The 26,907-nt window shown below is 39.2% G+C and overlaps 1 protein-coding gene across 1 annotated transcript; it reads right to left on the minus strand.

Moving 5' to 3' along the window:
* Positions 1-76: 76 nt before the first annotated feature.
* On the minus strand, positions 77-25,982 carry LOC122989649 (guanine nucleotide-binding protein subunit beta-4). The gene is made up of 11 exons (XM_044362660.1): positions 25,833-25,982; positions 19,921-19,994; positions 12,881-13,095; positions 12,393-12,431; positions 11,638-11,744; positions 9,323-9,386; positions 8,166-8,328; positions 7,556-7,622; positions 6,861-7,062; positions 6,088-6,304; positions 77-5,420 (listed from the first exon to the last, which is right to left on the minus strand). The coding sequence occupies exons 3-11, from the start codon at positions 12,935-12,937 to the stop codon at positions 5,314-5,316; spliced, it is 1,023 nt and encodes a 340-aa protein (XP_044218595.1). The 5' UTR covers positions 12,938-13,095; positions 19,921-19,994; positions 25,833-25,982; the 3' UTR covers positions 77-5,313.
* Between the last annotated feature and the right edge of the window lie 925 nt (positions 25,983-26,907).

A 26,907-nucleotide genomic window follows, 5' to 3' on the forward strand; every position in this document is an offset into this window, starting at 1 on the left:
ATTGAACGTGAATATTTTTAAAGGATAAATACTTTACATTCCTTATACAACTCCAATAATTCAGCCAGGATTGGTATTCTTGGTTAAAAGCTTTTTTTATTGGTTACAATAACTCATGGCAACATATCAGTATCACCAAGCCACTGTACAAATACAAAAAAAAGGTCTGGTGTGAAAAAGACTATAAAAATTATTCCATAACAAGTGATTATAATTTCACACAATAGCACTGTAAGAGAATTATCATGGCACCAAGTCCCTGGTCTTTACTGGCTTAAAACATGAAACAATAAATAAACGAAAATCAAAGCAAAAATTAAAAACTAAAATGTCAGAACAGTAGGTTGTAGAGTCAATAGGGCAGTGCATTTATTTGTGATGGTGCTGTGGTGCTGTGGTGGTGATGGTGGTGACGGTGGTGACGTAACCAGTTCATGTGGTGTGATGTCGCTGCATTTAAAAAAAAATAAAAAAAAATTTAAAAAAGTTAATCAGAAACTTAAAACAATTCTTTCATATTCAGGGACAACATCGGAGGGTCGTCGTGCAAATACAGTCCTCAAAAATACTGCCTGAACAGTTACATTTTCACATTTGCTCTTTGAAGTTAGACGTTGGCACTGTGGTTGACAAAAATGCCAAAATACTACTGCAAAACATGCGTGAAGTTACTACTCCAAGGATTAAAACAGGTCACTGATTCAGGTTCTGGTACTTCATGTGTAGTTAACCTTAATCCTACCGACCAGGGTCCCCGCAGACCCCAGAGGTTTACTTTTTATCTTATCTCCCAGGTGCTTTCTTCTATCATTCCAATTTTTCATAACTTTCTCAATTTGTTCCCAATGACTTCATATCATTTTCTGCTTCTGTTTTAATTAGTGCTTATTAAAAATACCAACATATTCAAAATTCAATTCAATATATCAAAAGCACCCAATTCCGCCTATGTAGTATCTATCTATCTGTACTATCAGGGGGGTAGGGGCACTCTGTCAGTCATTTTGAAGGCGTTGTGGAAAGACTGTACTTGGGATAAAAGCTGCAATTTGTAGTAAATAAAAGTATATATATTCATTTTACACAATATGCGAATTAACTGTAACTTTATACTATTTTTTTTCCGGGTGATATTTATTACATAACTAATAATGTTTAGAGAAGAAATAAGTTAACATTTTGCTATGATCGTTGTTTCTTACAGTAGTTTATTTGGGACCCCAGTCGGTAGTCCTTGTATGTTTAATATGTTGGTAGGATGAGTGTTAAAGGAATAAACTGGAGGAGACTTCAGGTAAATACAATAATAACGTGAAATTAAATGAAGTCAAGCACCTTTCTGATTAATGAGTCTACTGCACTACTAAAGATGAGTGAACTGCACAGGCACTACTCCAGGATCCAGCTGCTAATACTGCTGAATTACACACAGGGGCGAGGAAATGGTTGCCTGCTGAACATCACTGCCAGAAATACAGACAACCCCCTTTCTCAGCTGTTAAGGGCTATGGTTGTTTTTTTGTTTGTTTTTTTAAATTTCACACAGTTCACGATGGATTGAAAAGTGAAAACAGGGTTGATTTAAGGAAATAGTTGGACATTTTGGTTAATAGGCTTCTTCGCTTTCTGGTGGAGCTTGATGAGATGTTTGATATCACTCCGCCAGCTGCTTAGCTTAGTTTAACACAAAGATTGGAAACAGGGGAAAGCAGCAGAGTGTGACTCTGTCCAATAGTAGCAAAATTAGCCTACTATCACCTCTAAAGCTTACTAATTAATACGACATATCTTGTTTATTTCATACGTGCGAAAGAAACAATTCCCCATTTTACTGGGGAACTATGTAACTGACAAGTTCTTGCTCGGTTGCCTGGCAACTGGTCTTGGTCAAGAAATAGTCCCACACATAATTGCTGTTTTTACACTTCGTTTTTTTTTTTTTGTAAGGATTAAACAAACAACATGTTAAATCGTTTGTTTTAGAGGTGCTGGTATGCAGCTAACCGTCTCCCTTTTCACCCTTTTGTTCTAAACTAGTTGCTAGGCTAAAGTCCTGTCTATAACTGACATGACGAATGTGTGCCAGTGTTTCCCAAAATGTCGAACTACTCCTTTACTGTCAGTCCATCATTTTGTCATCTTTATCTGGGCACACATGAACTCCTACGTCCACTGACTGAAATAGAAACTTGCGGTCTAATAAGCACTGTCAACTTAATAACGCTTTGGGATACAAAAGCCCATCTTCAGACATTAAGCAGTCAACCTGTTTGATCAGACAACCGATTGGCTACAAAATCAGATACTGATGTGACCTTATTCAATGGAGATGGAGGAGGCTGGCACTTGAGTTAAGTGAGCATACATGTTTGTTTGTTTTTTTTTTGTCACATTGACTAGTTTTCAGTTCACAGCTCAGGGTCTGTGGATAACATTGGCACAAATGAGGAAGTAACACTTAGATCTATATGTTATCCACATACATCAGCAAATCACCCCCCCCCCCCCCCCCCCCCCTCCCAATTCCCTTCCCTTCCCAACACACACCTCAACACTGATATGCAATACATATCACATCCTACACACCTCAAAGATATTCTCAGGCTAAAAACTATAACTGTTATTTTTAACATTCGCTCAAAATGGATTCATTAATGCAAAGCCAGGTAGAAGCAGCTAAAACATTTCTTAAAAAAAAAAAAAAAAAAGAAAAAAAAAAGGTCACTATAGAGTCACGGTATGCAAAAGAGGGGCTTCATTGTTAGCTGATTGAACCTTAATAAATACTACAAACTGTACGGTAGTAGTAGAAAGCAGAATTGTATAAAAAGTGATGTAAAACATTTGCTTCAAGAAGCTTTATGGAGCTGCATGTGGTCATGGTGGTTTTCTGTAAGCATGCTTTTTAGTGTTCACTAGTATCAGAATGTGCTTCTATTGGGAAAAAGAAAAGAAAATTTGCAATATTTCTTATTGATCGTTGTGTAAAAAGGAATAGTAAGAGTAAAACATTACTGTAGTCGATGCTAGTATTACCTTCTATTATGAATGGTATCGTAAGGCAGAATGGAGACACAAAAGTGCCACATCTCACAGGGGCACAAACCCTCCTTATCCAGCCCATGTGGGTCAAATGTGTTTATTTAGAGATAGGCACCTGAGACAGCTGATGGATAGGTCCAACTCACACACGTAATGTGTATTATTTTTCAAAAAAAATTAAGCTTTTAGAGAGGAACCAAAAAAAAAAAAAAAAAAAAAAAGGAAGATGCGTGATGAGAAAATACTCAAAATCAGAAATACCACCTCTATGGGTAAATAAGTCACATGTGCTCAATGGTTTACATTTGTACTACAGTTTGTGAGTGCGTTCCTAGCTCTCTACTAAGTGTACATTTCTGTCTACCAAGTGTACTTTCTTCACTAGCAATATTTAACAGTTCATAACTTGTTTTTGGTGAGGAAAGAAAGAAATCACTGAAAGTGTTAAACCTTTTAAAAAAATCTTTTTTCTTTTTTTTTCCTTCTTTTTTTTTGTTTTTCTTTTTTTACAGGCTTGTGGTGGCACTGGTGTGACTTTGGAGTGGTGGACATGATTTCAGTTCCATGCAGTCACTCAGTTGACACCTCGCTGACAACAAAAAGGACTCGTTGATCCTTCATTTTTAAAAACAAAAAAAGGTAAAAATGACATGGTGAGCTCTGACAGACATCTCTCTCTCTCTCTCTCTCTCTCTCTCCCTCCAGCTTTTGTCCAGTCCTCAGAGGCCACTCACAGAGTCACTGCAGTCCTTTATGGTTCTGACATGAAGCCACTGCTCCTTTAATATCCTCCCATTTGTCCATACTGGCCTCTGTGCCGTTACAAGCTCACAGGTAGAGGACGGCTTCTGCTTTCGGAGAACATGTCTCTCTTCACTTTGCCCTCCATCAGTGTCATTTATACAGGCAACTTGAGATCTTCATCTCAACTTTATGGAGAAGAGTAGATTCTATAGGCTGCAGGAGACGGGGATATTATGATGCAAAACCTCTGTTTCGGACCATTATTGGGTTATCAATCATATCACACAGCTGTTGATTTGCATGAAATGGCTGTGGTCTTCAGATATTCAGATATTCAGCATCCAATGACTTGAAACCACAGTCCACTTGAGTAAAGCATGGCCTCCATTAACATAAAGTTTTCTATCTTAGCCTACATTGGAGCTAAAGCTGAATCCAGACTAAAAACATAATTCACCCCTTGTTGGTTTTGAAGCTTTCTCACTATACACAAACACAACAGTGTGACGGTTTCCTTACAAAAGAAGAGACTGTGGTGAGGAACAACTGGGGTTGTTTTTGTTTAAAAGAAAAAAAAAAAGTCACCATCATAGCCATCATTCACATGAACGCAAAATTTGTAGGTACAGGATGTCTGAGTTATACCCACTGCCTGTGACCATAATACACACAAACATACACAGATTCAAAAGAGGAAAGTGAATTTAGTTGGAAAAAATCAGTTTTTTTCGCAACTGCTTACGTCTTATGTCCTCTTTTGTTGAAGGGCTTAACTAAATCAGCAAATACCCGACATTAAAAAGTTTTTAGAGTAAAACGATATTTGTGTGTGTGAATTGTCTGATCTGGTACTCACATTGGATGAAACAAATGCTTAGGATTGACTACTTTACCCAGGTCTAGCATTATGTTGTGTAGTAATGTGAATATATACATTTGAAATAAAACATAAAACCCCCAAAAATCATAAAAAAAAAAAATTCAAGGGTGGGAAATAAACTACAAAAATATATACATACACATTATATATGCATATATAATGCATATATACACACATAATGCTATACATATATACTGTCTTTATATTTACATTTACATATTACACACTGACGGTCATCTTGCTTGTTAGTCAAAGTAACAGGTGCTCTTTATCGCCCCCTAGAAGAAAACTGGTATAAGGGCAAAATCTTCAATTTTTTTTCCTTCAGTTTTTCATAACTCACCTCTTATTTTTATTTTTGATTGGACAACTCTAGTGAAAAGTTCTTATTTTTGTTGCTGTGTAATAGCTGGGTGAAAAAAAATGTCACTTGGTAAGGTAGAAAGAGTTGGTAGTTTCTCACAGGTGGGCAGGTCGCCAGCGGAGAGAGGAGAACTGGGGGTGAGTTGAGAGGATTTCGGCTGACACAGTGTACACCCCTTCAGGTTCAGCTCAGCAGATGAGTCGGGATACGTTGGATGGGGGGTAGCGGGGGGAGGGGGGAAAGTTGGCGGGCAGTGATTGAGTACAACAGGGAAGAGGTTTGTTTAGTTCCAGATCCGGAGGAAACTGTCCCAGGAGCCAGTGGCCACGGCCATGCCGTCTTCTGTCACACCTAAGCAGCTCACTCTGTTGTCGTGGCCCGCTAGCACACCTGGATGTCAACGACAATAAACCAGTCAGAGGCTGATTACAAAAAACTCTGCAACCCGCAGCTAAAGTCAAGAGAAATTCAAACATCACTGAAAATCATGATGTGTAAAATTATTAATTAGGCAGCAAAGTCTTAAGCTTTGTAACATAAGCAGTTGCACAGGCAAGACTTTATTTGCTAAACTTTTGTACCCCAACAGTCTGTTTTGGGGGCTGTGTCTTTACCCTGAATTCACACTAGGGAGGAAACTGACTAAATGATTTAACAGTTTATATATTGACTTTCATTCCTCATGAAACAGACTTTTTTATCCTGACAAGTTAGTGTTCATGTTACAAATAAGTGGTGCATTTAGGTGCATTTCTCTCACTATGTGCAGTAGTAAAAAAAAGCACACACCAAGAACAACACACTTAAAAAAAAAATAAATAAATAAAATACAAACACTAGCTGATTAATCTGATGTCATCAATTACTTCACTGAATATTACAGCTTTTGTAAAGTATCTAATCCTTATTTTAGCCAGTTGCTTCCACTGAGGTAGTGAATTTAAAAATTACGCTAAATTATTCTTTAAACCAAGAAAGTCTCCTCACATCTGTCACTTAAAATTACAAAAAACAAAACAATAATATAAAATAAAATAAGGCTTCAGTTGTCACTTACCTGCGCGCTCGCCTTTCAGAGTGTCCCACACGTTGCAGTTGAAGTCGTCGTAGCCGGCCAGCAACAGGCGGCCGCTCTTGGAGAAAGCCACGGAGGTGATGCCACAGATGATGTTGTCATGGCTGTACATCATCAGCTCCTGGTCAGCACGCAGGTCAAACAGCCTGCAGGTGGCGTCATCTGAGCCTGTGCCAAAGGCATTCCCGTTGGGGAAAAACTGCAGGAGAAAAAATTAAAATGAAGAAGATGCAAGAAAAATTTTAAAATGATATTGCGTTTTTGAGGCACAGAGGCGGGGCATCTGGGGAGAAGGAGATTAATTAAAAGATGCTTCTTGTCTGTCTCAGAGCCTAAAGGACCATCAGAGGGATTCAGATCTGCTCTAATGAAGCACTTTGACAAGAGTAATATTTCAATAAAATAGAAATAATGCTTTTTATAATAACAGCAGGAACATCTTTGTTTGGAATAAATAAACAATGTGTCTGGAAGTTAGCTAAAACAGCAATTGCTTCTTTGCAAAACATATGAAGACAATTCTGTGACACAGAAAAGCTAAAGAAACAGTAAAGAGAAAAAAGTGCATATCAATGAGCACAATGCTGTAAAACAAAAACAAAAATCTTAAGGAACTGGTCAAATTTTCAAGAATAAAGCAATATTGAGTCATAATCAATCTTCAATCCTCAATCCTCCTCTTTACTGCAGTGTGTGTGTGTGTGTGTGTGTGTGTGTGTGTGTGTGTGTGTGTGTGTGTGTGTGTGTGTACTCACAGTGACGGCATTGATGTCGGACACGTGCCCGGTGAAAGATTGCCTGCACATGCCATCACGAATGTCCCACAGCTTGGAAGTGGCGTCACAAGCTCCTGACACAAAGGTCTTGAAGTCCGGGCTTAAAGACAAACTCATCACATCACCTGTGTGGCCAGTGAAACTGGTGGCCTGCTGGCCTGTCTCTATGTCCCACAATGCACTGCAAGAGAGAGAGTAGTGTTTAGGTGTGAGTGAAGTGTCCCCAGAGTTCATATGTTGGCACAGCTGGGAAGTACAGAGCACAGGGAGGTTGTAAACATGAAAGAGACGATAACTGCTTTTATTTATTTATTACCATTGATATTAACTGCATTTTCTGATCATGTACAGTATCTGAATACACCTCAATCAAATTATGACCCTGGATGACTGACTTTTTTGCCTGCTCTGCCATATTAATCTACTCTCACACATTAATACAATGGCTCAAAGCAAAGTGTTATGCTAAATCTGCACAAAGGACATTCAGCAACATGAGAGGAAGTCAGTGACAGTAGAAGATGAATACTGGAGAGCAAGTCTTGACATTTTAATGTAATGTAAACGAGCATCTTCAGTCACTCAGGTTCTGTTCTGTAGCATGGAAACAAGAGTATCAACTGAATACTTGATTCTTTAAGCTGTGCAGAGGGGAGCAGAGAGTCGTTACTCACCAGGTGGTGTCTCCAGAGCTGGTCAGTATCTGGTTGTCATCCAAGAAACGACAGCAGGACAAATAACCTGGAGATAATAAAAAAGGTTCAACATTAGATAAGGAGAGCTCTGCCCTGCCTCGTCAGTACCTCAGCTCTTTAACTACTTACAAAGTGGTCTTACACCATGTGAGTAGTTAATCCTTCTTCACAATGTTGCCTTATGTAAAGTTGTAACCATGAGTGATGTTTTTTCACTTGTTTTGCTCAGCTACGCCCACCCATCCACATTCTTCTGTTATTTGAAATAAAGATGAGTTGAGAATTGGACCTACATTCTTTGAAATATTGTTTTAAGCAGGCATGTTCATCCAGCACTGTAGCTGCCAATAAAAGGACACAGCACTACAGCATTTTCCTACAAATAGACTGACTATTTTCCATATTTCTGCATACATTGCAGGCAGAGACATCATCATCACACTGATCAAGGTAAGTAACAATGATACCATTCTTTATTTGACTTAAGAGTGAGACTCTAAGTGCCCGTCAGCAATAAATATATTAAATAAAAAGTCCAGCCAAAGATGAGCTTTTATTTGCATTGTTTTGTGGCTGGCTCTGTGCCTACCTGTGTGTCCGGGTAGCTCTCGGGTGACGCGCACATTGCCCTCACGGGTCTTCAGGCTGTATATGGAGCAGATGTTGTCCAGGCCTCCGCAGGCCACATAGTTCCCAGAGGGGGCGTAGGCGCATGTCATCACCCAGGAAGAGCGCAGCGGGATGGCATGCATCTGAGGACGAGTTTTTTTTTTTTTAGAAAATACAACAGAGGAATTAATGTTGAGCTTTAAGGTTAATTAAGGTTAAAGGCTTTAATGTAAAGTTCCATTAATTTGTTTAAATCCAAAATTCAGAGTGGTGCTGTGTACTTCAGACATAGTGAAGGACAAATTCCACCATATTTCTGGGTGGCACTGTTGCAAAATGTCAATAACCAACATGGAAACATAATTACATCATGGAGCAGATGATGCAAAAACAACAGAACTTAACATTTAGTGCAATAGGACAGCATAAGACAGTCTGTGGTGGTGTGTGTCGAAACATACATTTGTACAAAGGATAGGTTTATCTCTGATACAGTTAAAAAAAAAAGACAAGAAGTCATCTGTACCTTGTGTTATCAGTGGCCACATATTTTGTTTTCAGATAAATATTTCACTATTTTTAGGTGATAGAAAAATCCTTTATGTGCATTCTCAGAATTTGCCTTGTAATAAGCCTGTGTGATATTTTCCTGGATGTTTTTGACATTAAACTGATTTCCATCCTGTGGCATCAATGATATAATAATCTTAAAATACATAAGCCAGTGGTCACTTTCGCCATTTTACCAGCCAGATTCATTTTATAATGCAAAAGGAAGCTCAGAGAAACCAGACAGCTTCCACTGGTGAGCACAGGTGACAGACTTACTCACTGAACACAAATTTGCAATGTTACTGTGTTTAAGTGGGCAGAGAGATGCTGGTAACACACTGGAAAATAAATGAATAAATAAATTTGCCTAATTCCAGCCTGTACTGTACTGGACAGATGACATCCCTCCAATCCCAGAAGTCAAAGAGCAGATTTAGTGAAATCTGGGCGAGATGATGATGACCACAAATAAACAATAAGGTGTTATTGACTTCTTGTACACATTGCTTTAACTCTCAGCTGAATTTAAATGTGATTGTGCTTTCACATTTTACACATTCTGTTGTTGACTGTCATTATTCTAACCTTATTTGTCGTGTAGCTGTCCCAGATGATTAGCTTTCCATCTTGCGAGGCACTGACAAGTAGTCTGGAAACCAGTAGAAAGAACAGCAACATGAGACAAGGCTCACATAATGAAAAACCAACATGATCTACAGTACATGCACCTGGTTCATTTAAAGCAATGAGAGCCAGCCACCTTACAGACTTCTACGCTACACTGTCTGAATGAGTACATGGTGCTCTGTCTTCAGTGTGAGCTCCCTACTTCTCTCTCCCAGGCCCCGTTTCCCTCCATCTTCCCTCTTTCTCCCTCTCTTGGTGTTAAGTCTCCTCATCCTGGGAAGCCACTTTTAATGTCCCACTCCATGTAATATTCATTACCCCAGTTATGTAAAAATCCCTACTGTCGGGTGGGAGGTGGAAGCCTGAGGGGTTAGGAAAGCACTAGAAAGAAGATGAGGAGGGGCAGCAGAAAGGGACGAACGAGAAGTAAAAACAGAAAAGAGGCAGAGCATAAAAAAAAAGGGGGGGGGGGGGGGGGGGGACAGATTGAAGGTTGTGAGTGGTGCAGATGCAGAAACAGCTAAAAACCAAAAACCCCTCCCCTCCAACCCTGACTGGGTGTTTCTGTCTCTCCAGGGACAGGAAGTGGTTTGATGGTGCTACGATACAATCAAGGGGAGAGCCACCACGCTCAAATGTCAGTGGATATATACAAAATAAACACTGGCCTCCTGCAGGGTCACCCAGAGGGTGGTAGGCACATTCACACCAATACACACACACACACACACACACACACACACACACACACACACACACACACACACACACACACACACAACACAGGATTGAACAGCTCGTACTTCACCAGCTGCAGGTGATACAAGTATTCAGCTAAATAACAAAAGAGACAAACTCAAGTTTTAGTGGTGAAAAAGAGAGAATTTGCTCAGACATATCAGAAATGTATGATCTACATTTTCTCTGACTGTACAAAATATTATAAGTAGGACTGGAAAACAGAATTACTACGTCATATTCCAGTTCATTTCCAATGAATAAGGATCAGTGCACTGCATGCATACTACAGGAAAAACACAATCTTAACTGATAGTTCTTGGTGCTCATAATTGCAGCAAACAGTTAAAAAAGCAGTTTGTAAATCTTAATTTAGTGGCAACTCGACATGTGCAGCCACAGTTGCTGTCCAATCTGGACACAGATTCACTATGATTCATTTCAAAGTGTCGTCACATTTGGAAAGCTGTCAGACTTTTAGATTTTACAAACTGCATCTTTAAGGAAATATTAAATAAGCTGTGGTGACTGCTTGTCTCTGTCCCGAGCGAATACCATTACTGTGATCAGAGTGAGGGTGTAAAACAGTGCTAGCGCTTAGACAGATGTAGTAGTGTAAGTGGCAGTAGTGTCAGTTATGGTGGTATTAGTCATATTAGTAGAGTAGTAGTAGTAGTAGCAGTAGTAGTAAAAGTGGTAGTGGTACTAGTAGTAGTATAACCCCACACCTGGGACTGCCGTCACTGCCCCAGTGCATTGCATTGGGAGACAGATGGACAGAGAGAAAGATAAAGACACAAACATATTAAATACAGAGAAAGAAAAGCTTTTAAAACCAGTGACAGCCACTGCTGTTAACTCCTTTGTACCAGTGTTGGTGGTATTTCTTAGCATTGGTTCCTTATATCAATAATAATGTAAGAATTTAAGTCAAGACAAAGATTAAACCAATACCAGCCTGGTGGTTTTATTGTTTAATTCCTACGCTCCAGCTGAAGGTGTGTTCATGTTCGGATGGAATGAAAACCTGCAGACTGTCAAGCCCTCCGTGGCATTTTATTGCCCATTCCTGGCATAGATCTCGACAGTTATAGCAGCAGTGTTAACAGTCGCTGTGCTGTCTCTGGCAGTCACAAATTCTAAAATCAGTCTGCTTGCAGCACAAGAATTTAACACAGGCACAGGGGGGAGAATGACCTTCAAAGTTTATAAAATACTCATAAATTTATAAATTATTATAAGCTGCACTTAGTGCTTTTTACCCTGTTTGCATTTTTGTGTAACAATTTTATCTATAAGGCCTCCCAACACTTTCCAGAAATTGGGGAAAAACATTCAGTCTTGTCTTAATGGTACAAATTGTCTGTTAATTTGCCAATTTAAAGAAATGCCCGTACATATAAAACAAAAAAATATGTCAATCAAGCCAAAAAGGACAAAAAACCCCAAAAAACTCAGTGGAAAAAAAGGTTAATTTCCTATTCTGCTCCCAAGTTATTATTTGTATTGTCTGTAGAATAACTACTGTACACTACCTGGAGTCGCTCCCCCAGTGCATTGCATAGATCTTGGCCAGGTGGCCCCTTAGAGTGCGTCGCGTCCGCATCTGTATCCGGCCCACTGAGTCCAGACCAGCTGTGATCTGCCAAAACACAGGAAGAAGCGTCAGCGGTGACACTCATAGCCCATATACACTCATCACAAACACCGCTGGACACTAGCTGAGGCAGCAAAAACACCACTCAATAATGAAAAGTGCCACTTATATTGCTCTATAATATCAGTGAAATATTTAAATGGATTCAGTGACAACATATGTTTGTAAATACTGACCAGCTGAAGGAAGATTGGGAAAGATTTCTAGTGTCTTTTTAGTCAATTAAAACTTACACTGAGGGCAATGAGTGGCCTTTTGTTACAACTGTATTTTTCTTTGGTATTCACAAGTAACATTGTCTTATATGGCTTCAGAACTGTAAACATGTGGCTAAAACTGTTATAAAACTCAACAGACTATATCAATCATTAATGGTTCAAAGTTTAATTTGTGGTTTTCTCAGTATAGATGTTTTGGGTTGGCTTGCCCAGGTGTTTTGCCTTGTGAACATCTGCAACCTCAATTTGATATAAATAAGTCTTTCACATGATTTAGGCCATTTACAGTAACTTTGAACACTCCCTTCTTGTGCAAAAATACAGCCATGTCGCCATGGAAATTTACACTACTACACAGGAAAAAGACCCTTAATTCTTTAGGCAATAGTTTGTATATAGACAGGAAATCACTTACCTGTGACAGAGTGGAGTCACTGCAGGCTTTCCTAGCATCCTGCAACAAAACAAAAACCTTAACAATCACATTGACCAGCAACAAATTCAAACTTCAATCACTGCATATCTAAATGTAACGTATGCAATTACTTCACAGACACACACAAGTAATGAAACAAGAGGACGAACTTTAAAAGTAAGTGATGTAAACTGTCTCTTAAAAAGGGGTCTAAACATGTGCCATAAGTTATTACCAATCACAGAAACTGAATATCTCAGTGATCACAGAATAATCACACAGCAGCAACTGACATTTATAGATCAATTCCCCGAATCCAATTTCTGCAAGAGAGTGGAGGTGGTTGATTGACAAGTTATATGCCGAGTGCGTCACTGTCTCATCTGAAACAGTGTGAGTCACGGCTTACAGTGAGCAGACAGTGGCTCACATGTGATGTTCACACAAGTCAACATAAACAAACACGTGTACACAAAATGTTGCCGTACCCGGATCTGATTGCGTAGTTGCTCGGCTTCCTGCCGCAACTGTTCCAGCTCGCTCATTGTCCCTCAGATGTGTTCAGGCCACACTCCACTGCAAATAATGACTGGGCTGGGAAAACACACGTGCCAGCACGCACACAAACACACACTCACTCACTCACTCACACACACCCACACACTCTCACACGCACACACACACACACTTTACCAGCTGACACCTGCAAGACAGAGAGACAGAAATACTATCAGTTCAACAGACAGATGGAGAGCGAAGGATGGGAAGTTGGGAGCACTCCCATCAAACAAACATAGGTATCCTGTTTGGGTTCAGACCAAAGAGGAGGGTGCAGCAAAGGGCGGGGATGGGTGGGGATGGGCGGGGAGACCCGGAGGGTGGCCTAGCTCTTCAAACACCCCCAGTCTGGTTCAAAAGGCCATCTGAGCCAGGCTCTGACCTTTCCTGACTCAATCAGCCTTTTGTGTTGTTGCATTGCGCTATTTGCTCGACCCACCCCAAAGAGCTCAGAACGTGTGTGTGTGTGTGTGTGTGTGTTGTGGGCGGCTCCTGATGGTTTATTAGACAATATGTCCAAGTGAGAAAGAGAACATATGTGCATACATTTATCTGTGTGTGTGTACAGTATGTGAGCGTTTATTTAACTGTGTGTCTGTGTCAGATTAAGCATCTCTGCATGCATGTGTGTGTGTGCAACTGTGTGTAAGTGTGTGTGTATGTGCAAGTTGCCACTTCCTTTACCTTGGGGAGCCTGAATGTGGGTCACAAAGCACTTAGACACTCCTCAGAAATGTTTGGACCGCGCCCCCCACCAACCCCCCTTCATTTTCCAGGCTGTTTTACAGTCTGCTGTCCAGAAGTCTAACCCTCCGAGATTAAATTTTCAGTTCCATTTTCTATAATTCAACAATTAGACCGAGTCCAGCCCTTCCTCTCCACAGGAAATCATGTTAATGTAAAGAGGAGGATGTTTGTGCTTTTTGTGATTTTTTTGCAGAGGCTTTAAAACCATTGCTATTCGTACATGTGGCCCAGATACTTTCTCACCACAAAAGAAAAAGAAAAGGCAGTATTTTACACACCTAAGACAATGATTGGACATTCATGCTGCTCACATTTATCTGGATAGAACGTTATTCTTTCAGATTCCCAATTCAATTGGTTTTGGCCATTGCTCTGACACAAGATGCCTTGGACTGCTCATCATGGACTCTTGTCTCAGCCAAGGAGGTCTTTGACAGTAACGAGGCATCAGGGACAGCGAGCGTTGCAATGCTTTCAGCTGCCAGTAGTGACGTCACTCTCTCCTCCGGCTGACGCAACCCCCCTGAAGAGAGGCTCTGAGCGTCAGCTCGCTTGTGATGTGGTAGTGCTCTATGACTGCCATGGATCCATTATACTGTACGCCCCTGAAATCTGCCACGTCACACAGAGTGCCTTGTGGACTACCAAAATACCCGATATGACCTTCTACGCTCGTCTAAATATTTTCAATCAATATTTCCAGCCTGAGGCGTGTGTCATGAAATCCAACGGAGCACGCAAGAGAGATAAGGTGAGAAATAACGGAGGTATGATGGTAGATGATGTTGAAAAACATCCTGTGTTAGCGTGCTTTCCCATCATTATCTGGTTAACACTAACACCTGTGATTTTAGGCAGGCTGGTGCACAGATTTGTGGGAGTGGCGCATGAATTGCTGTCTTGCTCACATGTGGATACTTAATATTAGTCACTCATTTAGAAACCAAAACAGGTTTCTACTCATAACTATATAACCACATATCAACAACAACAGAAATAAGCTGTCATACAGATATTGGTACCTCTAACAGGACTACATTAAGTTTTCCTTGAATAGTTTATACTTGTAAACCCCAGTGAGCAGTGTGTGTGTGTGTGTCTTTGTGTCTTTTCTCCAGTTCTGTGATTTGACTCATGCAGCCAGCCAGCCGGGCAAACGCAGGCCCAGAGGATGGCACAGGATCAGGGGCGACAAAGGCGGAGCTGTGTGTTGGAGCTGCCCATTGTTCAGGATGCGGCTGCCAGCTACAGTAGATAGTGATGCTTGGCACCGCCACCGTCGGGTCTCTGAGGGGTCTAGCCCCGCCATGAGACGCCACAATAGCTACCGCTCTGCTGTTCTGACACCAACTGACCGACCAGCCACCCATCCGACCTGTTCAGCCTTATGCTAAAGCCAGAAGGAGAACACTGTGTCTGAACTGGGAACAGTGGGAGAGATGCATGAAATTCTGTGTATGCACGGAGGCAGAAATATGCATTCTCAGTCTTTGCATCACATTTAGAAAGCTCTGCGTCAACTTAATTCTCTTTCTATAAATCTCATTCATCAGTTAGACAGAAATGGACATAGATACGTCCTTTGTCATTCATCTGCGTCTGTTCCACCAGCATTTACACATGAGAATGAAAATACTGGTGAAGAAGAAGCACAATTCACCAAAAAAACAACAGAGCAGCTACTCTTATACATTATACACGGCTCCGGTCATCTATTACGCAGAAAGTGTCTTTAATTTAATAATCTACCACTCACACAACATCAGCAGTGATATCTCAATAATCATCATCATTATCATCATCAAACTTCAGAAATGTAATTGTGATTTAATTTAAAACCCATTGAAACAAGACTACAAAGGGTTTCAAAACACAGGATCAAATGAACAGAAAAAACACAAGGAAACAAAACAATGAAACTAGAGCTGCAAGGCTTGTTGATTCTTTATTAGTCAATCAACAGAAATTAAATCAGTGACTATTTCGATAAAATATGCATCATCTTTGGTTCCGGTTTCTCTATTGTGAGGTGTGGTTGTTTTTTTTTTCCATTTTATATAACTGTAAACTAAATATCTTTGGGTGTTGGTCCAACAAAACAAGAATATCTGAATACTTCATCTTGGGCTGTCACTCCGTTGAAAATTAATGGATGAATCGAGAAGATAGTCAACAGATTTATCAATAATGAAAATAATCTTAAGTTTCAGCCCTAAATGAAACAGAAAATATGAAAAATTGCCTTAATAATAATACATTTTTGCACACATAATATAAATGAAATGCTCGTTTGACTAGCGTATTATATTAATGCATGCAGTGTGAAGTATGAATGTGCTGCACACTTTAATCACTAATTTTACAGCGTATGCATTATTTTGTCTCAGCTGTCCATATGAAGCAGACTGCTGATGCTCATCTTTATTACTCAGTTTTAATCCAAATTAACAATGACTGTAAAAGACATTCTGTCTATAAACTGTGACACGCTGGAATGCAAACTTTCACTTTCATTTACTACTCACTTCTAATGAAATTTTCCGTTTACTAGTCACTTTGTTATTCTTTATTTTATGAATAATAAGGTCACAAGTCTCTATGGTCTCAGATTCCCATAATGCAGCTTAGTCACAATAATATTTGTTACAGGAGACACTGTCCCTTCAGTGATGGTTCATGTTCATGAACTGTAGAGTTTCAATTCATCAAAACTGGAGACAATTCACATCAAATCAAACATGAATGAGATCATGACGCTCATCGACATATTTTGTGTTGTCAGTGAGACCTTGTGCTCCTTCTGGATCACACACAGACAGTAGAAAGTCATCCACATCTGCCTTTGTCTGGTAGAAACGCTGGTTAACTGAGCAGCGGGAGGTGCAGGCAGTGCAGCTGCACCCGGACCAGCAGGGCTGACGAAGCCACGGGGGCCCATCAACATGAAATGGTCCGGAAGTTAAGGAATTATGAGCAGCCAGGTCTCAACACATTCTTGCACCGCGGCCCACTGTGAACACTTCATACAGGTTTTATATAGATTTACGGTAATTTTTGGTGCTATTTATTATCATCAAAATTACATTCAGTAAGTTGAATACAAGTATTTAATTTAAAATAGATAATTACAAGACTTAAATTCAGATATTTTGCTCCGTCCCTGACTTGAATATTTCACAGGTTCAGACCAACTTTGTTCTTAAGTGTTACGATGTGTTGAATTTGTGATAAATGTACTATCTAAAGGCGCATGGTCTTCTCTTTTTTCCTTTTTCTTTACCCAATATGAGCTTCTACATGATTCATCATCAACTGTGTACATTTTAAAATTCACGATAACCACTGTTGAAAGATGGCATAGATGCTCAGCTATTCATCAGATGACTCAGTTTGACGTGTATTTAAAAAAACGGTAACGACACTACACCTCATCTTAACCACAGTTTCTGTCTGAGAGCCAATTTCAGGAGCCATGGTTGTCTACCCTGCATGGGAATATAAGCAGGAAACTCACTCAGGTTTTGGTGTGTGAAAGTGAAATCTGGAGGCATCTCAGCGGGCTCCACCAGGTGTAAACTTGTTCAGGTGACCCATTGACTATTCAAAACATCCAGAGAATGGAGGAAATACCTGGTGAATTTCCAGTAAGGTAAGAGAAGCCGCATCCTCCTTCTGCTCAGCTGATGCATATTCAAATCATATCCTTTATGAGTAATGAGTTATTACAGCAAATACAAAACTGTTTAGCGAATATCTGGCATGATAATCTCCAAAAAAAAAAAAAAAAAAAACAACTATGGAGGTGTTTTTGTTGGTTCCCTTTAAACAGAAAAATGATTTTGCTCACGATTACACTGAGCAGACAGGAACACGGTGAATGAATGTGTGATGACTGATGACCTACTTTGATCGCAGGTTTCATCCCACCTACACTGGACAGCTACAGAATTACACATAATGCAGTCATAAATAATTCATAATGAAAACTACAACATTTTCAGATAGAGCTTTTTAAGACAAAGTTCAGTCTAGTCGAGTCTGTTATGGGAGCAAATAAAGATGCGGTTGTAGTTTAGGAAGTCAGTTGTTATTTTACAGTTACCACAGGTTGGTTTCTCTGAGGTGTGGTACAAAGCTTAGTAACATACAGCTAAAAAACTAGGGCAGCCAGATGCAGGGCTGAGAGATACCGTTGAAATTGGTATATTTATATCAGTGACACTAATACTAATATTTTTCAGATATCAATATATATCACAATACGGCAAACGTATGTAAAATAACATCAAATATTAAATTTTATGTCCACTGTAATAAATCGTCTTTAACAATTTTGCTCACAACAAATGCAAAACAAAAACTATAATGTTTCATTTTGCTGGTTTTCAATTACAATTTGTCCAGAATAATTTATTTGGTGACTTTGCAATATGATAACATGGTATGAGCATCATTACGATTCAATTCAACTGAAAACCATATGATAATATTGATATATTGATTATGTTATCGCCCAGCGTTGTGAAGACTACATATTGGCTTTGTTTTCTTATTTAGGTTAGATATTTTAAATGTTGTCTTTTCCCGGCTTTTGGGCTGCAACAAACAATTATTTTTAATATTGATTAATCTGTCTTTTTTTTTTTTTTAATTAATGGTCTAATCATGTTGTCTATAAATGGTCTGAAAGTGATGAAAAGTGTCATTCTTCAAACAGCTTGTCTTGTCTGACAAAACCTGAATATATTCACTTTACAATGACAAAACAGACAAAAGCATCAAATTCTCACATCGGAGAAGCTGGAATCAGAGAGTGTTTTACATTACAGCTTGATGATTGACTCACACGATTAATCAATTATCAAAATCATTGCTGAGTAATTTTCTGTTGATTCACAAATCAATTGATCAACTACTGGTTTCAGCTCCAATTGCAAAGACTACATAAAGTACAGTCTTGGTCACCAGATGGTGAAATATTTTAAATGTTGCCTTTTCCTTTGCTTCACAGTTATATGAAGCCCTAGTTATCACTTAACGATTATTTTCATTATCGATTAACCTGTTGATTACCTTCTTGATTAATCGATTAGGCCTAGTCGTTAGGTCCATAAAATGTCAGAAAACGGTGAAAATAGTCGATCACTGTTTCTCAAAATCTTGTTTTGTCCACAGCCCAAAGATATTCAGTTAACTGTCATCGAAGACTAAAAAAACAAAAAATATTCACATTTAAGAAACTAGAGTCAGAGAATTTTGACTTTTTGCCTTAAAAAAAATGACTCAAAACGATTAATAGATTATCAAAACAGTTGGCAACTAATCCATTAATCGATTAACTGTTGCAGCTCTAGTGATAACTTTATAAACTTATATAAAATATAATATAAATGCATTTTATCTGCTTGGCCACCATAATGTGATTATGAGATATAAGCACCCAATCACCCACCTTTAAATATTAATCAAATGGGCGTATTATAAGAAACAAATACACCAAAACCTGCAGGTAAATATAACCAGACTGACACTGAACATGTTTAACTTTTACAAACTGCAGCTTTTATTGCTCAGCAGCAACATCCACCTACTGACTGTCAACAACAATCAGCCAAGACAGGAAACCTCCATCTACATCATCTGGAGACACAGACACTGTGGTACAACTGTGAAATTAAAATGTATAACCATCTTCATGAATTCATATGAGTCAAGAGAAGTTTCTGATACAAGCAACAAATTGCATGAGCCGCGCGCCCCGTCACGAGGCGGACTGTAATGTATATTTAATAGAAATGGAAAAAAAAAAAAACAGCTGCGCAGGGTTATCGTGCAACCGCAAATGAGAAAACTGGTGTATGTAGCGGGCACAGATGAATGTGTGCCCGTTAGTAAAAAAAAAAAAAAAAGGTTTTGGCCCTACAGTTCCGCCTGAGAGTCATTTGACAGCCTGTAAAAGGCCGCGTTTGGACGGCAGTGAATTTCCAGCAGAGGAAATCTTAGCTTAGAGGGAGAAAAAACAGCATTGAGGTGGTATATAGCAGGGGAACAGTTATGTCAAGAGCTTCATTGCTGCTCAGAGCACCGTGCATATGTCAGGCTCATGGGCGTTTATTTGCACCTCACCCTCAATATAAAAGAAAATAAAACCCCGCCGTGGGCAAAGCAGGAAATAGCCCAAAAGGCACCAAAATATTAAGACTGACAACACGTCCTTCCTTACCTGAAACAGGCTCTGTCCGTCCGTTCAAATCCGTGTCACACTGCTCCGTTTTCACACCACAACCATGGTCCCAGCTGTGAGAGAAAGCGCAAAAGGGAGCCGTGTTAATTTTAAGACAATTTAATCGGTTTACAGGGTCAGAAGCGAGCGCAAACTCGGGTCGGATTTGACTAAAATTTTCACCAAGCAAGCTAATCACCACACCCATGAAAGTGGGAACATGGCAACAGCCTACGCTGAGGGGTGCACGGTGCTCAATACAGCCATAAGTTTCATTTTCTAACAAGTGTAACACGTTATAAAATAGAGAGTCTTTACTAAATCTCTTTGTATGTAGGTCGGTACTCATTTTACCAAGTAAAAACCTTTTCTCCAGCTTAGGAAATATGTCTGTAATTGGTTGTGTCACCTGCAGGCAAAATGGTACAGTCCGTCAGCCCCCTCAACAAAAAGGAACCGAATGGGATACAGGAAACAAATATTAAACCTATAAAGACTGAAACAGTAGTGATTCAAATGCACTTCACCTCAGGTCTGTAAAGCCAGTCTCTGATTTGTACAAACATCAATACACCGAAAAAACCAAGAGAGTCTTGAAACTACAGTATCAACTGGTATTATAGCTGGAGGGGAGGAAAGTACAGTGTTTACTCTATGAATCTGTTACTAACTGTGACTTTGCTTTGTGACCTGTGAGCATCATAGATGTTTCATTTCTATGTTTATTTTGCACATAGAAACAATTCATAAATATATATGACACTTTATTTAAACAACGTTCTAAAATAGCTGCAACCCCCCACCTCCACCTACCCAATGTGCATATATTATGAAACTGTGATGAGCAAAACGTAAAGTAAGTCTACATGTGCCTAAGAGCTTTAGAGCTGAAATGATTAGGCATTTTAATAGTCCATCAACAGAAGGACACCAGCAGCAGTTTTGATGATCAGACATTTGTCAAACAAAAAAATATTTGGTTCCTACTTCTCAAATATGAGGATTTTTTCATCTTTTATTCTTTGTTTTATATCTTTTTTTCCCCTTTTTGACTGTTGGCAACTAACTTAAAGATGGCACCTTGCGCTCTTTTAAAATTTAATGGGCATTTCCACTGTTTTCTGGAATTTTTTAAAAAATAAACCAAACAATTAATCAACAGTTTAATCAATAAAAAATAATTATTAGTTGCAATTGAAACAACTGACTCAACTGTTAATATTTTCAGATTTTTTTTTTTAAATATCCTAATCTTTGGGTTTTGAACTATTGGTTGGACAAAACAATACATTTCAAGACATCACCATGGACTCATGGATCTCTTATTTGCACAATAAATGGAGAAAAGAAACAGCAAATTAATTGATAAAGAAAATACCTGTTAGATTCAGCCCTAATATGATTGTAACAAATCATCTCATTGTACCAATTGACATGAAGACGACAGAATTTACTACACGTTTTTTTCTGTTGATACATCACTGAAGCTTATATAATATAATAATAATAAAAAAACATCTGAAATCAAAACTTAAAGCTGTAAGGTTTGGATTATGCCAGGAGACAGCTGTGCCAAGTCTCACCCCGACACACCGCAGTTGGCTGCAGTGGGCTCATTGAAAAGGATCTCTCTCCATTAGGACAGGATGAATTTTTAATGGGGCCAATGAAAGGGAGCGGTGGGATAGGCTTTTCCATATCTCTGCACGAGCCATAATCAATGGAGGGAAGATGAAAGTTGCCCAGCCCTTGGTTTCCTTTCGGAGTGGCATGGGGTCAGATTAAGTCTAATTGAATTCACACACAGCAGTAGTTTAGGTGTGTCAGACCAATTTCCCCCCCAAACACATTATGAGGATTACAATTAGCATGAAACCAGAGACATATGTTGTAGTTGGTTTGTCATTAGTGCAGCTGTGATTGTTTTTTTCTTTTTCAATGATATTAGTGCAGCCAGGAAATAGACGATTATTAAATTATAAAAGATTATTAAATACAACAATGTGCTCATATTTTGATAGACAGTTTTCCTTTAAATGAGAAATAGTCTTATTTGACTATACTATGGTTACAATATGGCTGAATATCCTCACATATAATTTAGAGAAGTTGGGTGATGCGCACTAAATCAAAACCACAAATCTGCTCTCACATTGGGGACAAAAATCCCTTAAATTTTCACAATAATCAAGATATCCGAATGGTTTCACTGTTATTGCTAAATGTTTAGCATGATGGATGAACAATGACACTAAAACAAGACATGGCAAAAACCTGAGGTTGATGTAATCATGGATCAGCCACAGCTTTCTGTCAGGTCATGTCTGACGTTGCTCAACAAATGTATTAATCATTACACAAGGTACATATAAATCATGCAACTGCAGTGCGACTATAACTCAAATATGGTCATACACTGGCTTTGCGTAAAAACTCAATTTAGTAGCAGAAATAAAATTTAAAAAATACATAAGATACATGATACATAAGAAGAAGTCAACTCTTTTGCTTTCTGCCTCTTGTGAGCAAAAAGACAGAATTCATTAGCCAGCTGAGAATCAGAGTCAGGGTGTCCAAAAGCACATCCTTGGCCAATCAGGTCCCTTGGCCCATTGCTTGGCAACCAAAAGGAGAGGGAGGGAGCAAATTGACACTATAAAAATAGCACATCAATAGCCTGGTGTCTGGAAAAAAAAAGAAAGACACACATGTTGGTGAAGCTATAAATAGCCTCCTGGAGCCTGGAACAGGTACCGTGTACAGTATCTAAACTGAATTGCTGCCCACATATGACACATTTTTGCATCAATGCAAATCCGGCATGGGTAGAGCCCAGCAACCGTTGTCAGTGTTACAGTAACAGTCAATCAGCTGGATGAAATGATTTGAATGTGCGGGTGGTTTCAGGACTTGGGAGAAATGTCAGGAGCTGACCTCATAGTATCCCTTTCCTTACTGGGTAATAATCGTTCCCAAAACTAACAACAGGTTGGCCTTTGTGTGCAGTAATTTCCTTCCTTCTACTGTATGCCATCTGATGCTTTGCATAGATGTAAAATCACTATGGCCTCTGCTGCAATAATAAATTTGAATGTACTATAACAATCAATAATGTGCATGGACAAGTTTGCGTGCCAGAGATAATTTATGGTTTAATGGCTTACATGAGTAACTTGGATGATATTTGATCTTTTCATACTATCTCATAATTACATCCTTACATTGTTCTGAGCTGTCACGAAGAGCCGCATGCTGTATCTAGTCTTTACATATTATCTGATCACTACAATGTCACATTGTTAACAGGGGTGTACCTCTTGTGTAATGGAGGAGTGGAGCAAAACGTGGTCAAAAATAGATCTATCATGTCCAATTCAGTTTCACAGGACTGCTCAAAAATCAGCCCGCTACGTGGGGAATCAACTGGAGATAATGGGATGTCAATCTGAAGCAGCTTCTTAACGCCTATTTTTATCCGCACGTTCCCTTTTTTTTTTTTTTTTGCCCACATGTGGTGACACGCCCCGACAACCTCCATGTAATACTTCCACTGTATCAAAGGCAATTAAAAGGTGTAGCAACAGTAGAACCTTAAAAGGCTTTATCAGGGCCGTCTTATCCACCAGACATCTCCCGGGGAGGCTGGCCGTTGCCAGGGTAACCCTCACAAATGGCAACTGACGTCAAGAAGGTAGGAGAAATACCAGGGAGAGCCAGAGCTGCTATGCATAATGGATTATTGAAAAAAGGGCCCTCTTGAAGAGTGCAAAGTGACTTAAAATATGCGTGCCTTGCTGGGCTCACCACCACTTCTCCCTCTCTCTCTCTCTCTCTCTCTCTGTGTGTGTGTGTGTGTGTGATGAGGAAAATAGATGTTGACAGTTTCAGGGTTTTACTTGCTAACTGGCACACTTGGGCTTGACTGGTACAATTTAAATAAACCATCTTGAGTCAAACACTGCTCTGAACTGTCTCTTCATAGATCACACAGATTAGGAAGATTTTTCCCAGATTAGGAATTTTTGCATTATTTTATATGCATGTGTGGTGTGTTTAGATGTGAACACATTGCAAATATTCTGCCACAAAGTCTCCAAAAAGCGAAATCTTTCTCTGCTGCATTGAAATCAGAATGTGGTGCTTTACTTTCACTGCATTTTACCCAATTCGAACCAAAGAAAAAAAAGATCTGGCACATCATCTAACACCATTCCCTGTAGATCCCTTGTTGGTCATGTAACAAGGATCCACAATGTCATTCATGCATAGGTCCTCCGATGTGATCACTTCAGATCGTGTTTAAGTCCAGAGTGTAACTAGCAGCAGTTTATTCTGTCCCCGTGTCAGCTTCTTGTCTAATCTCAGTGCTATTGTTGGCCCATGAGAGACTGTCACAGCAGCAGCTTGGTGAAGTGCCCTCATCGTTTCGGTGATAATGCCTCTCATGTTGTGTTGGAGTCACACTATCGACAAGCGGGACACCGATTGTGGAGTCAGGGTTTGCTGATGGCAAAGGCCAAGTATTGTTGCTAACCAAATGAATACAACAGGGGACAAAACACACACACGCATGCAACAGAGAAGTGAGATGCTGTCCATTTTGGAGTAGAGGGGGATCATATGGACTAATTCATGATAATTATCACAGCAATACCTTATACACTATCAAATAAAGTATTCAAATAATGTGATTAAAAACTTAAATTCCTGTTTGTCTCCTTTTTTCAGATAGAATAAAATCAAATCATCCACCGAAGTACAGAATGGTCTTTATTGGTCTCACTAACACATAAAACCTGCACAAAACATATAGAACAGATAAGAGAAACAGAGATGATAACGTTAAATAATTGGTGATAATATTAAATTTGGGGTCTGAATGTCTGAATTCTCAGGGCTACTTTCATGAATAAGAATTTATTTGTCACTGACATGTGTGTTAAAATTGAATATTAGAAATATAGAATGAGAAAGCAGTATCTAATATCCAAAAAGACAATTCTCTGACTCACAATGCAACATCTAAAATGTTAATTGCTGAAACATCTGTATTATAGGTTGCCCCTCTCAACAAATTCATTCGTTACATGACTAAAATGTCAATGAAAAAGTCAATTAAGTGCAGAATGAGTAGGCCTGAGGCTCAGCTTTTGATTTCAGGGAGAAGCTGCAGAGGAAATGTGCAAAGAGAAGAAGTGAGAGTTGTTTTAGTCCAGGGGAATCCCAGACACTGCAACAAGCAACACGAAGCATGAACTAACATGCTCTGAGTTTCCCAAGAAGTGAATCACACGAGTCATGTATGGGGAAAAATTTAAAGGAAGTGAGGAACAACCCTGATGTGCTAATGCCACCTTTTTCAAACGCCTCCTGTCATAGCTGCAACAATATGATACCAGATGATCATTAATTTATTATCGTAAGCCCACAATTAGTTTGACTTGACATTTTGGTGCACCACAGGTTCACACCACACGATAAGACCGAGGTATTACCTCCAAGTTGCCTAAAAACCAAACACAACCCTTGATGCCTGACATAATAGATCCGTTTGACAGGCTCACAATCAAAATACCAGTCAACAGTGTTCCCTCTGTTATTTCAGTGATGGCTTACATGCCAATTTTGGCTCCACAACCCATCTCTGTTTTAATCCAAATTATGCCTCTGGTGCAGATTTCAGAGCAGGAAACACAATTATTCTGATGCTTTGTGTAAGAAATATTTTACATAGTGTAGGAATGTGCTTATTTGTGCTTTACAGGGACATTTTGCTAAAAGAAACAGTTATTTTGATATCATATCCACCCTGGCAATGATTGTAGTGATGAATGAATCCAGATGAAACACCGAACAAAACGCACACCTACAACTACACATTTAAAAAAAAAAAAAAATTCAAGCTTTCATACCTTTTTCCAGTGCAGATGAGTAGCAGAGGAAGTGGGCGTTTTCTGTGTACGTCCTGAACAGCATGGATTATGAGTCGAACGGAGCGCTGTGGTTTCAGTTCTTCCTTTCAGCTGAGTGTAGATGCTGCTAGGAGGAGCAGTAAATGGAGAGAGAGAGAGACTGAGCTGGAGTATGAGGTAGAGAGCTGCTGAGTGGGAGGGTGAGCATATGGGGGCATGGAGGATGGGAGATGGAGTAGTATTTCTATTAAAGGGACAGAATTTATTTCTTCAATAACATATTGAAAGAAATGATAGAAAAAGTTACAGATATTCTCTGTTATTTGTGACAAACATGTTGTAACACTCAGTATGAAGAGGATGACGGCTTGGTGACGCAATTACTCCTACAGTTATTTTAAAGTATATAGTTACCTTAAACTGAAAATGGGCGCTGCCATGCTTGTAGGAATAGTTTGCTAGACAAATTTCAGATATTAAAATCGCCCTCCGCTGAAAAATGTGTTGTGTGTTTGAGTTTCACTGTGCAGAATGATGTATGTGCACAGTTTGACACTAGATAGCTGTTTTCACATTTCATCTGCTGAAGAAGGAGTTTCTCTGTTCTTACCGAAAATCTGAGTCTAAGGCGTGTACCTACGAGCCTGATTTGTGACATCACAGTTTGGAGTCAATCCTGGGTCACTATGAAGTTTACACAAGTTTGATGTGGAAACCTGAAACTTCCAGTGCACAAACACTGAGAATAGTCTTTTCAGTGAAGTAGGAGACATTTTGTGTCCAGCAGTTAAACTTTTGAAATTAAAAATCTTTGCATGTTCGTAGATTTTCGCATTTTTAATGAGGTAGAAGGAGGAGATGTTGTTTTGAGGATTTTAACGAGATAATTGAACTTTTTGTGTGGAAAAAAGCATATTACACTCAAATTATTATTCAAAGTAGAGCACTTCTCTGGAGGGAAGTAAATTCACATTTAGAGTATCAATGAAAAAGAACCTCAAGCTCCTACACTGAAAATGTGGAAGGAACAAATGATGGAGACTGTTGCATGTGAAAAGATACTGGGGAGATTGAA

The sequence above is a fragment of the Thunnus albacares genome, chromosome 9 (assembly GCF_914725855.1).
Source record: "Thunnus albacares chromosome 9, fThuAlb1.1, whole genome shotgun sequence".
NCBI lineage: Eukaryota > Metazoa > Chordata > Actinopteri > Scombriformes > Scombridae > Thunnus > Thunnus albacares.